Source organism: Schistosoma haematobium, chromosome ZW (genome assembly GCF_000699445.3).
Source record: "Schistosoma haematobium chromosome ZW, whole genome shotgun sequence".
Taxonomy (NCBI): Eukaryota; Metazoa; Platyhelminthes; class Trematoda; order Strigeidida; family Schistosomatidae; genus Schistosoma; species Schistosoma haematobium.
In genome coordinates this window covers 20,937,061-20,952,731 of record NC_067195.1, presented here as the reverse complement: position 1 = coordinate 20,952,731, position 15,671 = coordinate 20,937,061, and the positions used below count along the sequence as shown (strand labels likewise).

At 38.8% G+C, this 15,671-nt stretch overlaps 1 protein-coding gene across 1 annotated transcript in view; it reads right to left on the bottom strand.

Annotated features, from left to right (window-relative positions):
* Nucleotides 1–15,440, bottom strand: part of SKIV2L2_1 (Exosome RNA helicase MTR4) — a 33,826-nt gene extending 18,386 nt beyond the window's left edge. The window contains exons 1-5 of the mRNA XM_051210678.1: nt 15,196–15,440; nt 4,715–4,874; nt 4,501–4,676; nt 2,246–2,443; nt 1,101–1,389 (exon numbers count right to left, since the gene is read on the bottom strand). Of these exons, the coding sequence (XP_051070695.1) occupies nt 1,101–1,389; nt 2,246–2,443; nt 4,501–4,676; nt 4,715–4,874; nt 15,196–15,320 (948 nt within the window). The 5' untranslated portion in view covers nt 15,321–15,440. The remainder of the gene's footprint in view (nt 1–1,100; nt 1,390–2,245; nt 2,444–4,500; nt 4,677–4,714; nt 4,875–15,195) is intronic.
* Nucleotides 15,441–15,671: the final 231 nt, after the last annotated feature.

The following is a 15,671-nucleotide window of genomic DNA, read 5'->3' as shown; positions in this document are numbered from 1 at the left end:
TCAATTTGTGGAAGTACACCAGGGTGATTTAAGGAATTATAAAGAGCTTGAGGAGACTCTATACTTATAAGCTGGACGTTTCGAAAAGCCGCATAAGAATTTACTGCCCATTACCTTGGCATTATGCAGTTGCAGCCAATGTTTATCCACATCTTCTCGTGAACCTGTAGCTAGCCTCGAACCTGCCCCTAAATGATCTGGTATGGCCGAGAGTGGGGAGAGTCAGCTCTCCCTCTCCAAATGCTCTCACATGTTCACGTGCATACAACCACTTCCGGGAAAGTTCTACTCACTGCCTTCTCGTGGTGGGGGTGTTTACGGAATCGAGAGGACGAAAAGCGAATGTCCGGAACTTTAAGCGGGTTGATGGACACGGAAGATCCACCTAGGGGAGTTGGAAAATCCTGATTCCAAACCAATGGTGCGCTGCGCTAAAGGTTCCTGAGGGAACAAACAACATATGAACCAATTGTTGGTCACCGACTAACATGGAACTGCATCTCCTGATGTTGCCTCCCTGCCTTGTGGATCAGACCTTTAGGTCGAAGGCTCCGGGCGTGGCCCCCTAAGAAAACCATCTGCTTCGGCTTGGGCTCCCGGGCAATATCCAAACTGCATATCTGTTCAGTGCCTCCTTGTACCAATGTTCATGTGTTTAAATGATGATAATAATATGGCTTGAACCTAGTTTGGTTCGATATTTCGATTGCAACGGAAGCTGCCCTCAATTCGTCTACAACAATCCATTAGAAACGATGAGTTTGTAGACCAGTGAGACGTAAGATAAGATTGGAGGAAACCAAAAGGAGCACCATTTTTGAATGTGACCATGCCAGAGGTAGCTGATCGCGATGTTATCAATCTGAGTATCCACTTGAGTCATCGTAGGAGCCCCACGCAGTATATCGTCGATAACCGTCCCGGGAGTGGGTGCAAGCCAGAAAAAGATTGCGGTTTGTGCAAAGTTTCTGGAGATCGGCATCGTTATCTAACCTTTGACCAACAAGTTCCCATCTGCCACTTTAGCTACTCGGTTCTGAGTCTAACTCAAAATAAAAACCATATATCACTTTAAAAAAGTACGTCAAACAAGATCTCACCTCATCCAATACGAGAAACAAACCCTCACTACCCACAGGATATAGATAATGACGTAGTGGTACAGGACGGCAGTCAGATGAAACAACGTGACATGGTTGATGGTGAAGGTGAGCTATCCATTCAGCAAACTGGCGAGCATTTGGAATAGTAGCACTAAGAAACACATAACGAACATTATCAGGTAAAAGCACTATAGTTTCTTCCCAAACCACTCCACGTTCAGGGTCACGCATATAATGAATTTCGTCAAATATAACCCAACCGACCTCTCGCACCATTGAAGCACCTCTGGGAAATAAAAATAAGACTTATCATTAAGTTTGAGAACATTTATATTGAACAATATATTTGCTAAAGCTGATTAACCTTCACACAATAGATGGGAGTTTTAGCATTTCAACACGTACATAGTGGTTAATTCTTACTATTATTTACCTGGTTGAAATTATATATTTGAATGAAGTTCAGCTAGCCATTTGAATATGGAGATTAAAGTTACCAACTTCGAGCCCAATTAACCAAGCAAAAACAAAAATTCATAAAGAAATTGCTGCTTAATAGTACGATGTTCACCAGAATTTAGAAACCACTTTATTGCTTACCCTTTCACTTCCGGAGTACAGTTTCACTTAGCAACCTATATTAAGGAAAATAGGAGTATTTTAAGCTGTTGTTTGCTAGCTGTCGCCGGTATGCCAAATTAAATACAGAGAGCGGTGACATGTTTGTCACTAGATTTGCTAAAGTGCTAGTTAGGTGGTTAAGATATCCGACAGTCGACCAAAAGGTACTCCATTTCCAGACATTTTAATATCATAATACGTATGCTTCAAAGGTAAGGATATATGTAGATTATATATATACTGAGATCGTGTTATAAGATAGAACCATCGAATGTTAAAATCAAGAACAATATTATGGGTAAGAAGGGTAAGTCTGTAGTCTATGAAGGCATTCACTAAGACCAGATGATTCGGTTTTGTATGATGATTGGAGTTGAGTCCATTACACAAACTGTAACAGACCTATTTACGTAAGACCATGTTGCCAACACTTACTGCCATGCTACTCTTTTACAAGAAATAACTGAAGTAGTTAATATAATTATAAGTAATAATAAGTTAGGTAAAAATGACGATCTCACTTATACAACATGGATTGAAGGATTTCTGTGGTCATGATGAGTACACTAGCGCTGGGATTGATTGTAGCATCACCTGTAAGTAATCCTACTTCCGGGAAGGCTTCGAAGAATTCTCTGTACTTCTGATTGCTAAGTGCTTTAATAGGAGTAGTATAAATTACACGTTGTTTTTCCCGTAATGCTGTTGCGATTGCATATCTGAAATAACGCGATAAATGGATAGTTTGATGACAATATAGAAAACCTAAGAAAAATATTGGTCAAATGTTCAAGGATTATAAATCTTTTATTCCATCACAATGTACCTCCGCGTCAAAACATTTCACAGAATGGTACAGCTGGGGAACACTGTTTAACTTAGTAGCGGATTTGGAACAGTGAAGTGGTAATATTATGCGCTCACTCTGATTACGTTTTTGTAAATACCTTTCAATTATCCAATGGAGTTTGAAGAAACATTTTCCTAATAAAAAATTCCCGAGGAATATCCTGTCCAGTAACTCACTGAAATTACAAAGATTATTGGCGTTTAATACACGTATGAATAATTTGTAACTTCAACTTTAATGACAATGAACGACACTGCTTTCTACCCTTATCTCCTCTGCCCGTCGACAGAGGACTGAAGTTCAAGGTTGTCTAGAAGCTTTATTTATAGATCCAAAAAGATTAATTCACATTTGAATACAATTCAATATACAGAGATTACAATCAGTAATCAATATTTAAAGAAATTATCAAAATGAACAACCATAACACAGAATTAGTACAATTAGGTATTATACTGAACAGAAGTCAAACAAATGAAAAACATTTTTGCATTAATTGACAGTAATTAATCTTATACTGAGCAAAAAGATATACTGAAGTAATCTAAAAGTCAAATAAACATAAATCATACTGAGTTAAATTGAAAGCCAACTAAATGGACAAAACATCTAAATTAATATATAGTCTTTCACAATTTCTTCTAACCAGACTATATTTTAGGATTTAAGACCCTCAACAGTGACAGTAATCTCGGACCAGCAGAAGCGTGCAGATAATTATTAACTTATATACGACCCGGTTCTTGTGAGTCAGTCTTTTTAGAATCTGCATAATTTTCGCAGTACGAGTCAAAATTTCGGAAATATCTAATAGTGCAATTATACTCTGATGGTTGGCACAATTTCATAGGTTCTAATTACTTACCTTTACCTGCGTGTTTAATCTTACAAACTCCTTGGGATTTGGTAAACTAAATTATTCTACCTGATGAAATTAGATGACTGGATGATAAAACTGATTGCTGATTGGCTATGAATGCTGAATATGTTCTTATTACTGTTAATGTTAGTGGATCTGTTAGTAACCATAAGATTTACGGACTAGAAGCACTATAAATTCACGTAAACACTATGAAGTATTAATACTTATTTCTAATTACTTTTTTTATTTTTAGTCTACCAACTTACTGATTCACATTTGATCTAGACGTATGAACACGTACCCACTTATATAAGGTCGAATAGGTTAGGTTTTCCTCAAGCACTAGTTCCTTGACTGTCTTATCTTCATTTGGTTTTCTAGCTCAATTTAAATTTTCAGTTAGTTCCGAATACGGTAATAGACATACAACAATAAAGCTTCTGCACCTGCTTCACATAGGCGGATTAAGCAAAACTGGAAAAAAACGACTAAAAGCATGAAGACCGATTCTAGGTGTTGAATAATTATCTTGAAATGAGTATGAATTGTGATCGAAATATTATCCAGTAAAAGATAATACTTCATTATGAAATATAAATAAATAAATGAACCAACACGATTAACACTGACCCAATGCCTAAGTTTCATACATATTACGAGCACTTGGATTAGATTTTTTTAGTTGTAGAGACAATTTACGAATAACTTGATGCATAGTTAAATTATGCGGAAATCAAACTTTTTTATACGAGTTAATATTAGTCGCAAAACCCAATAAGATAACACATGAAAACCAAAGGCATATATATTTAATAACACCCATACTTGCACAAATTACCCACAGGCTGACTACTCGAAAATTTTGAGGTCTAACTTGAAATGTAGTCTTGGTGAAATACGTCTTAGGATTCGAGAACTGGATGAGTTTTGGTGATTCCGCGATTAAATAAACAATAATTTACTGAAAACTCTAGATAGACTTTTAAGATAGTGGTGAATCACGTGGAATGTATAAATACTCATTATATATACCAATAAAGTAAAATCGTTAGTATAAAACTTACTCAGCAACAACAGTTTTACCAGCTGACGTATGAGCCGATAATAGCACCGACTGATTATTATCAATACATATGATTGCTTGTTGCTGAAATGCATCAAGCGTGAAGGGAAAAGTTTTCGCTGGAAATCCACAATCTTTAATAATTGGCTTGTATTCAATATCAGGGGGAACAGCCACCTTTAGGGAAAAGACATACGGCCCAAGATAAAAACTACCTCGTGTGTACATGTTTCAGGTGAACTGATTTTATGTATTTGTATTCTGGGAGCATTAAATTCTAGAGTATCACCAACAGATAGTTTTGAACGTTTGGGAGAATCATCTGTAGAATCTTCCTCTACTTCTTTTAATAAGGGTTTGAGTGAAGCTTCTGCTCTGAAGATAAAAAAGTGCTTAACATTAAGTGCAATAGCAACATTACAAATGTAATTGCTGTGAAAATAACAGAAAACCTTGGGAAAATATTGAATATCTTTGAGATTTGACACCAACGTGAAAGAATTATAGATAAGTCATATTTTTCTTTGCTCTTTAGTCAAACAATCGAACGAGCTGACTTAACGAATTCGCTGTTAAGTGAAACACGTTATCTTGGGTTGAAATGTAGCCAATCTTACAAATGTCATTAAAGCAACACTCACAGAAAGCAATAGTCTCTTGCATCACACGTCAAGGAATGGTGAAGGTTAAAAATGATAGGAACTGAGTTAGGCGTTTTAAATGATAAAACTATGTTTGGCATTAAACTTTGGATTACTAAGCCATGCTTTAAAAAATATAGTTTGAACACATATATAATATAAGCATTTCTGTAACAAACATGGTCAAAACTCTAATGCTCCCGGTTACTACATTGTAATCGAAATTTGTTCTCTTAATGATGGCATATATATAAAGGAGTATAGTCAAAGTAAACGAAGTGGTTATGAAGTAGCGTTTTCAAACTTACTACTTGTGACGAATATCTTCTATGTCAAACATGGCCAAGAAAATTGGCAATGAAATGCCAACCGACCTTAATGCAATGGATGTTGGTAATTTCGTGAACTACGCAAGTAAAAGCAACAAAGGGTTTGGTGATATTCTAAGTCGATCTTAGATGTCAAAAAAGATCACAACGAATACAAATTACGTGGAAAATACGGGAGAAATGTGTTAAAAATGTTATAGAAACCATGAGAGAAAAATTATAAACATAAATCAGAGAGAAGACAAAAGATATAGCACAATAAGGCGTTTTAAGCTTAAAATCGGGCAAACGGTGGGTAGATTTTCAACACCGTAACCACACCAGTTCGATTAATTATCTAAGGAATGATGTGGTCTTTAGTCATTAAATCTACAGTACCCAAATATGTAGAACGCTAGCCAAGTTTTACAAATCGGTAAAACCAGAAATTTCACAGTTCGAAATCGACAGTAATATACCGTATTACTTTATAATTAACTTGTAGTGAGGCACTTATCACAACAATTATAAATATATTAAAGAGGAAGAATGTATTTGTAAAATCTCAGCGAAAGAATTTGAAGTAAATACAACGTTTCGCCTGGCAATTGGTCCAAGCTTTTTCAAGGGAAATATAATCAAACAACAAAATTATCGAATATAAATAGGTACATGGTTCTCTGGTTTACTGTATACAATCAACGTTAACAATGTTTAAAGTAGGTATTTACATTAGTGTGTAAGAGATATTGTTATAACTCTCTCTCTCTTACGGTAATGACCCAGCTATTCCTATTGCTTAGTATTCTCGGACACCGATTCACTCGACAAGTCCCCAAATCAAAACACGGTTGAACAGGAAAGAGATTATATTCCAAATAACAAGGTTAGATGGAAGTAAGAAGCACGTCAGAAGCACAATAGAGAAAATGTCAGTATATTTATAGTTTTTACATAAGAAGATTCCAGAGTATTCTCCAACTATCGACTAGTGCTGATTGGATAAGAATTAGCCAATCAGCGTGCACCAAAGCAATCATGCATTGAGCATGCTTTAACCCAGTCTATATCCCGCTAACACCTCCCCTTTGAGCAGATTCGTAGGATCTGGTGCTAGGGTCCAACTGCAACCGAGTGACTGGCCTGTGCTTTCGATTAGTCCATCATCTAGGCAATAGAGAAGTATCACTCTTTTCTTGCACAGAAACTGACGTGTCTATTCCCGGTGTTTTGATTTCAAAGGTGTCTAGCAGAACATCAAGAGGTAATCGATATTGAATGTTGTTGCTGGCTATCGAAGTTGCTTTCAATTGCTTAGCATGACGTACCCAAACTTCCGAGCCAACTGACATCTCGTAAACCACACTCCCCTTCTTTCTCAAGATCCGACCAGCTGTCCATGTAGGATGTTTCCCACGATAGTCCATAGCAAGCACTTTTTGTCCCACCGTGAACAATCGTCTTTGTGCCCCATGATGTCGGTTGAACTGATTCTCCATCGATAGGTTTCGTTGGGGTTCAATAGCTGGCGTAGGGCGGATGACATCGAAATGTGTTCGTATTTTTGTTTTCGGTTTTCCTAGTAACCTATCACCTGTCTTCTTTGGAAGTACTGGGGTGTCCAATGACGAACGCGATACGTTACAGACACTGTTAATTGGTACATCCATTATTCCAAGTTTGTCTAACATATCTAGACCAAGAAGATCAAGGTTTGGCCGTTCTGTTAGGTAACATATTCCTGTACAGTTAGTTCCATTGAAGGAAAATTCACACTGTAATTCACCAACCAGTCTTAGCACACCACCTGATGCGTTTTTAGCCGTTTTCTTAGATGGTTTCATTGGCGGTTTACCCAGCAAGTTATACGTTTCTCTAGAGACTAACGTGATATCTGATGCTGTGTCAATTTGAAGACGAGCTGATATGCCGTTGATCTGGATGGTCATATACTTTCTCTGAATGTCATAGTTTGTTTGAAAGGCAGCTACCAGAGAAAGAGATTTAGACTCGGCTGATTTCACATGTCGAAGACGTTTATGCTTCTTCTTAGGCTGAGACGTACGCTTCGGTGGACAGTGACCTTCTTTATATCCACGTTTGTTGCACTCCTGACATTTATGCTTCTTGAATGGACAGAATCGTGCATAATGCCAATCACCGCATAACCAGCATGCAGTCCTTGGTTTGTTACGAGTTGTTAAAGGCTTCTGAACTTTTAACCTAGTAATAGTATTTACACTACCGCAGGTTAAATTAGGATTTACCTGTTCAATCAACTCGTTGTCGTGTCTGATGCTTTGTAGACGCTTACACTCATCTGTCAATGTTCTGAGTGTGACGTTTGGGTCTTGATCCAGTCGAGCTAAAAGTCTAGTCCTGATCTCAGCATCTTGTGGTGACTGAAGAGCTTTGATGAATATTAAGCATTTAAATTGGTCATCAGTCAACGAGCGTAACTTGAAACGTTCACATTCTCTGTTGACGATGTCTGCTAGAACACCATATTCATCGGCTTCGCGTTTCACCAAGTTTAGACACCGATATCGAATACTAAACAACGAGGATGACTCGCCGAATATCTCTGACAACTGAAATACCGTCTCCTCGAAACTGAGCTCTCGAGGTAACTTTGGCAATATATGGTCAGCAAAACGTGCATGTTTATTGCTTCCCAACTTACGTACCAACAATCGGGTCTTCCACGCATCGTCTTGGTTACAGAATTCTGTTCTAAATGTATCTTCCCAACGTTTGAACCACGTGAGAAAAGTATTTCCACTTTCGGGATCATAGATGAATTCTGAGATGCTGCTAGCAACTGCATCACAAGGCGTGCTTGAAATAGCATGTGAACGCGAGCTGTGGATGTTGAGCTGTTGAGTCAGAGTCTCCAACAACCACATTTGTGCATCAAGTTGTGCTTGCTGTTGTTGTAGTATTCGGTTAAGCTGGTTATCTGATATGGGCATCTTGAATTTGTTTTCCTTTTTCCCCGTCGCCACTGTTATAACTCTCTCTCTCTCTTACGGTAATGACCCAGCTATTCCTATTGCTTAGTATTCTCGGACACCGATTCACTCGACAAGTCCCCAAATCAAAACACGGTTGAACAGGAAAGAGATTATATTCCAAATAACAAGGTTAGATGGAAGTAAGAAGCACGTCAGAAGCACAATAGAGAAAATGTCAGTATATTTATAGTTTTTACATAAGAAGATTCCAGAGTATTCTCCAACTATCGACTAGTGCTGATTGGATAAGAATTAGCCAATCAGCGTGCACCAAAGCAATCATGCATTGAGCATGCTTTAATCCAGTCTATATCCCGCTAACAGACATATGATGTGAAACAAAGTGTTAAGATAACAGATTGTATGTATACGTAAGTGATGTGAAAAGAAGTTTCATTCATTATATATTGTCTTCGATCAGTAGAAGATTAGGAAAACACATAATATATGACATAAAACAAAAATGTCACAGCATGCATAAAATGAAGATAAATAAACAAGATAAAAGATTGAATTCAGAGAGGAATGTATTTGTAATTGAAAGTTTGTGTTATTTTAATGTTCCAGTCAATTGTTTAACATATTCAGATAAGGTAACTGATTTGAACCGTTGAATGTATTATCTATTGATTAGTTAATATGATATAGATAGCTAGAATGGAATAAGGAGTTCAGGTTTACTTATTAACTAATAGCTGCCATGGGACAGCTAGTTGTATTCCATCTCTCCTATTAATACTGTTTGGATTAGCCCATATACGTAGGGCTTCGGCTGTCAGTCGTTCTTTGCAAGATTTTACAAATACATTCTCCCTCTTTAATGTCTCATATTAACTCGGCGCCGAAATATTGTGAAACTATTCGCTCAAATTTAGACGAAAGTTCTTAGTAATTATAAGTATAGTTACAACCACGACAAAATATAATCTTAAAATAAAGCTTTCCTTGCTAATAGCATTAACACCACACAACTGATTTTATTTTCATAGGTATGGGAAAACAAAACTTAAGACGTATTCCTTAAGATCCAAGTAACCACGCAATAGAGGTTCTTAATTGAGCAATCTAAAAAAACAGTGGTATTTTCCCTCGCTACGTCAAGTTTATGCTGTAGATTATTTATTATGCACCGAGACCACTGTTTCCACTTCATTTGGATTTATTTTAGTTACAGTAACACCAAGAGTTTTGTTTTTTAGAGAATTTTTTGCATCTGTACTCTTATTGAGTACAACATATTTTTGTGCACAGTACTTTTCGAACCTAACAGTTCGTCACTCGCTCTTTGCCCAACTTTTTTGATTAGCAGTTTTTGCATCAGAGTGTTTCTTGCCTAATTTATCTGAAAAGACTTGGTTGCTGACTAGTGTGAAAAAAATCAGTTGTCAATGGCCAGGTTGTCGAGACCCGGTGGATGGTGGTACACAGTGCGATGAGTGAAAAGAATGGTACCACGAAATTTGCACAAATCTAAAGCCTGTAGCTTTAGAAAGGTTTACTAAACCCGGGTCTGTATGGTTGTGCTATCAGTGCTGCTCGAACGCAGAGCTTGCAATTAGAAACCGTTGCAATAGTGAATGTTGCACGTTGACAAACGCAACCGAGACCAGTCTGATGATTCTTCCAGTATCAATATACAAATCGATGTGCAGTCATCTCAAGTGGACTTAAAATAGACTGACATACGTGGGCAGAAGAAAAGATCAGACCCAAAGAGGTCTGTATTTATTTATTTATTTATTTTAACACATAGATATTAGTACAAGGAGGCACCAAATACATATGCGCCACACAAATCTCATTCGATATGTGTGAGGGATGTGATACTGCCCGGGTGCCCAAACCGAAACAGGTGGTTTTCTTAGGGGGCCACACCCGGAGCCTTCGACCTGAAGGTCTGATGCACAAGGCAGTGGAGCATCGTAAGGAGATGCAGTCCCATGGGAGCCGGTGACCAATAATTGGTTCATACGCTATTTGTTCCCGCAGGATACTGGAGCCCATGTGCACCATTGGTTTAGAATCTGGTTAAAGCGCCGGACATTCGCTTTTCGTCCTCTCATTTTCGTAAACAACACCCCTGCCACGAGAAGGCAGTGAGTAGGACTTTCCCGGCAGAGGCTGTATACGCGTGGCCATGTGAGAGCATTTCGAGAGGGAGAGCGAACTCTCCCCACTCTTGGCCGTACCAGGGCATTTGGGGGCAAAGAGGTCTGTTAGAAATAACAACTTAACGAAGGTTTCTTTTGTGTCTTGCACTCCAAACAGCAACAGTCAGGAAAAGCGCAGCAAACCCTGTCGTAAGGTTAGGTCTGTTTTTAGGAGGAAAAACAGAATAAGCCATAACCTGACCACCCAATATGACAACAATTATTTAAGGTTTCGCAAGGTATGTGATGCAACTGCGATTGCAACTCGACTGAGAAGTGATAAATGGATACGATGTAAGAATAAGAAACGACCTGTTATAAAATAAAGGTGGTTTCCTTAATCATAGTTAAGATGTCAAAGTCTGATCATAGTGATATGTTAGTTACCTTTTATAGAGTAAGGGAAAATGAGAGAATTGAGCCCAAAACTCGCTCTGACCTTGATATAAGGTTGATAAAATGTCTGGATAGCTAGCTAATGCCTCAAAATATCTCTGGGGTCAACTTGCTAGAAATTCATAGACTAGGTAGCCAGATGGACAAAAAGAAAATCAAACCAGGTGCTGAAAGTAGTATTTAAATCCTTCGAATATATGGGACTTAATACTACAGAATGGAAATAAGCAAAAGAGACCAGTTTTTGTATGTAAAGACTTGTTGCTACCTGACCATATTGAAAATTGAGAGGCTGAGAAAGAACTAAAACCAAGATATGGTGTACGTGAAACTGACCAAAAAATTGATTTCCGAATAAGGCCCTGACAGAGAATGATCCCGAGGTCACTTTAGTTACAGCAAGAAACCATTTAAATAGTCTTCAGATCTGTTACACAAATGCTCGGAGCTTGTTCAACAAGCGATCGGACCTAAGTACACAGATAGATTCTACCAGACCAGAAATAATCAATGTCACAAAAAATCCGCTCAGCCAATCTGAGGATAGTGAGGAAATTAATTTCGGAAATTTCACATTGGTAAGAGCCGAGAGAACCCAGAAGCTTGAAGGAGGAAGAGTAGCTTTATCCATTAGAAATACTATCCCGTTACCGTTATTGATAACATCCCATGAAAGTGAAATATGTGAAACAGCTTGAGGTATTCGGGAATCTCTTATTGCACAGCACATTCCTTGTATTACACTGAGGAATTAGAACTCCACAGAAAGGAGGTCCGCAACCTCATCCGTAAGAGGGAAAGAATGTGGGAGAGATTCAGGTTATTGTTACTGTTGAGATGAAATCTGCTTCGGTTTGGGCACGCGAGCAGTATTACAGCCCTCACACAAATCAAATGAGATTTGTGTGGCGCATATATATTTGGTGCCTCCTTGTACCAATATCTATGTGTTCAAATAATAATAATAATAATCAACATCTGGAAGCTCGAAACATTTGTGTCTCGACTCTATGCAAGTCTAAAAACTAAAGAAAAGCTCGTTAAGGAGGTTATAGAGTACCCTAAACGCTTATAATCGCACATAAACCAAAAGACTGAGAGAAGAGGCAACATCCTAGAAGTGCGACATCACTAGTGCAGGACAATTGCAGCAATGCTTGGGCATTCTCAAGTAACTTTAGCAGTGTATATACCGAAGAGATACCCTCTCCTCCAGTTTATACAAACCCCCGTGCATACTTTGGACACAATGACCATCAGACAACTCGATATTTTTGGTCTGATAAATAAGCCTGATACAGGCAAATCTATGGAATAAATCCAAAGGGATTAGCGAATTTTATCGCAAATTCCTTAAGCATATATTTTAATTTATCTGCAACCCAAGGTAGACTACTAAAGGATTGAAAGTACGCTATAGTAAGCCCTGTATTAAAAACAGGTACAAGACACAAACCTGAGGACTACCGACCCATAAGGCTAACCAGAGCGGTTGTTAAGATTTTATGAAAAGCTATTCGGAAGTTGTTGAAATATCTAGACGAAAACCTGGTTCTTTCTGGAAAACGGTATGGTTTTATAGCAGCTTATTCATGACTCATAAACTTATTAGTAGATCGCCAAAGTTGGTGTGCTCTTGAAGATCAAAAGCTACCGACAGATACAAACTTCTGGGTTCTATCGGCTCTTACCAATGTGAAATTTCCAAAATTAATTGACCTCAGTAAAGTTTTTGACAATTTTCTGGACAACAGTAGTTATCTAGGTTGAGATATCAGGATTGGAGGTAACTTAATTATGTAGATAAAGTACTTCCCTGTTTCGTGTCAACAAAGAGTACAGGTTGACTCCAAGCTGTCTAGCTGAGAAACTGTGCTTCGAGAAGTTCCCCAGTGCACTGTTTCTGGGCCAGTATTATCCCTCCTGTATGTAAATGAACTTCTTAGTCTCCTTACATTAGTAACGTTGTTCTATGCTGACGATATCAGTCAGTCATCTACAACGTAGGACAGGGCACATATATGCATCGGTCCAAGTTGCTATACTTCATTGACTCAACAACATGATCACCAAATTCATAGAAGCAGTTACTTCAATGGTAGTAATATATAAAAGAAAACTGCATATAAGGATATAATACAGGAATAAAGAATTAGTTCGTTGAAATAAAAGTATTAATTAATTGTAACCTTACGGTTAAGGGAAGACAAACAGTGCATACAACTACACCATTGTGATTGATTTTGAGCCATGTCATCCAGTCTCCAACTACTGGTTACGATCGTCAGGCGGACCCCAACCAAGTAGTCTGCATCTACCAACATGATCGAGACTAGGAGTTAAACTCCAAGAAATGATGCCACGTTTGGCTTTGGCCACCCCTAACTTTCTTCCAAACGTCTCCAACACTAGTCAACATTGTACGTCGTGGCAATCGGTGTTTGGGCATGCGTGATACTTGGCCTAATCATCTCAGTCGATATAGGTTTGCAACCTCACCAACTGATTTACCATCATTCCCTAACACCCCGCGTCTAACCTCACTACTACTTACCCGGTGATCCCAGAAGATGCAAGCAACATTTCTAGGACATCTGTGGTCGAATACTAGTAACTTACGAGTGTCCTCTATCCTCAATGGCCACGTTTCGCTGCCGTAAAGTAGAACAGAACGAACTGCCACACAGTATACTCGTCTCTTAATTGGTAGACAGATATCTCGCCTTCTCCATAGGTGACGTAAGTTGGCAAAAGCCAAACGAGCCTACTGAATCCGTGCTGAGATTTCGTCAGATACCAACCCACTAGGGCTGACCAGACTTCTAAGATAAGTGAAGTTGTCGCCGCGTTCGACTGCTCCACTCCCTATCCTGAGTTCAGGTGTTGGCTCAGGCCAACCCTGGAGCAACAGTTTGCATTTAGAGGGGAAGAAACGTATTCCAAACATTCCTGGCATTGTTGCTTAGTGCTACTAGAAGACTTTGCATTTTAACGTCTTCACCAAACAGGACTATTTCATCTTCCCCAAATGCCCCGGTACGGCCGAGAGTGGGGAGAGTCAGCCCTCCCTTTCCATATGCTCTCACACGGCCACGCGTATACAGCCTCTGCCAGGGAAGTCCTACTCATTGCTTTCTCATGGCTTGGGTGTTGTTTATGAAATTGAGAGGACGAAAAGCGAATGTCCTGTGCTTAAACCGGGTTAGTGGTGCACATGGACTGGCTTCAGTATCCTGAAGTAACAAACGGCGTATGAACCAATCGTTGGTCACCGACTACTATGGGACTGCATCTCCTTACGATGCTCCACTGCCTTGTGCATCAGATCTTTAGGTCGAAGGCTCCGGATGTGGCCCCCTAAGAAAACCACCTGTTTCGGTTTGGGCACCCGGGCAGTATCACAGCCCGAACTATCAACCGCAAATATTAATCATGACTACTCACAGTGGTTTCTAACCCTCATTTAGCCGTACTAGGTAGGTGGACATTCTCAACCCGACCTCCCTATTTTGGGGAAATTTGAACCGTTTTGGAGAAATTTTAGGGAAGCCACTATAGAAACTTTTGAGGAGATGGCATAGAGACCTCGAAATTTCCCTTTAACCTTGGTCAAGGCCATTTGACTTTGGGGATTTTCCCAAAGTCTGGTGAGTAATTTGGCTTTGGAGGTTCCCCCAAAATTTACTCGAAATTCCCTAAAACTTCCCCAAACTTAAGAGATTGAGGTCTTTTTAGCGTCGTTCAAAGGTCGTCCATAAATTATGGTCTCTCGAAAACACTACTACCGAGACTAATACAGGCACTCAGCCTCCTGTCCATCTAAAATGAAAAAAAACTGCAGATTGACGCTGAATAACCACTAGGCGTTAATAACAGCGCACGATATGCCGTTCTTCTTTGTGGAGAAAACGTTGCAGATTTGTGTTGAACACAAAACAGCATTTATACTTGAAGATAATGGAAACTTCTGAAGAATTCGCCATATAATGGGTCCAAAACTCGATAAACCTTTTTCAGATCGCGGGATGAAAATCTACAGTTGCATATACATGAAATAGATATTTAGGGTATTTAGGTACTAAACCATCTACATAATACCTCACTAACATAGGTAAAACAGTCCTATAGAAGAACCATTGTGAATGCTCCTTTACGAGGAACAACGTTCAGAAATCTATTAAACTTACTTTCGCTTTTTTTCTTCGAAGTCACCAGGCTGTGTAGAACCGGTATCTACAAGAGTCTCGGAAGATGGTTTTTTATGATCGAAAGCTGACGTCAATTCGTCCAGATCTAAGCCAAAAGCAGACATGATATTCAAAGTCCCTCCTTCATATGACCCTTGACACTCAATATCCAATATCCATATGATGAGGTTTTTTTAAACGATTGACGTTTCCAGCTCTCTTCGTGCTATTTTTATATAGTTTCAGGTCTTCGGTGATGTTCAATAAGTGTATCTAAGCCGTTTTACTACTCTATTTTTATCATTTTGTTCGTTATTTCTGGGTGTGTAGATCTTGTAGTCAGAATGAACTTGTCCCAGAGCAGTAGGGTTTCTGAAATACGTGATTATCACATTACCGGAATGAAAATTAGTTAAGCACAGTGTGAAAACAATAAAAATAAAATTTACATGTTGACAGATGATTGTTTCAGAAGT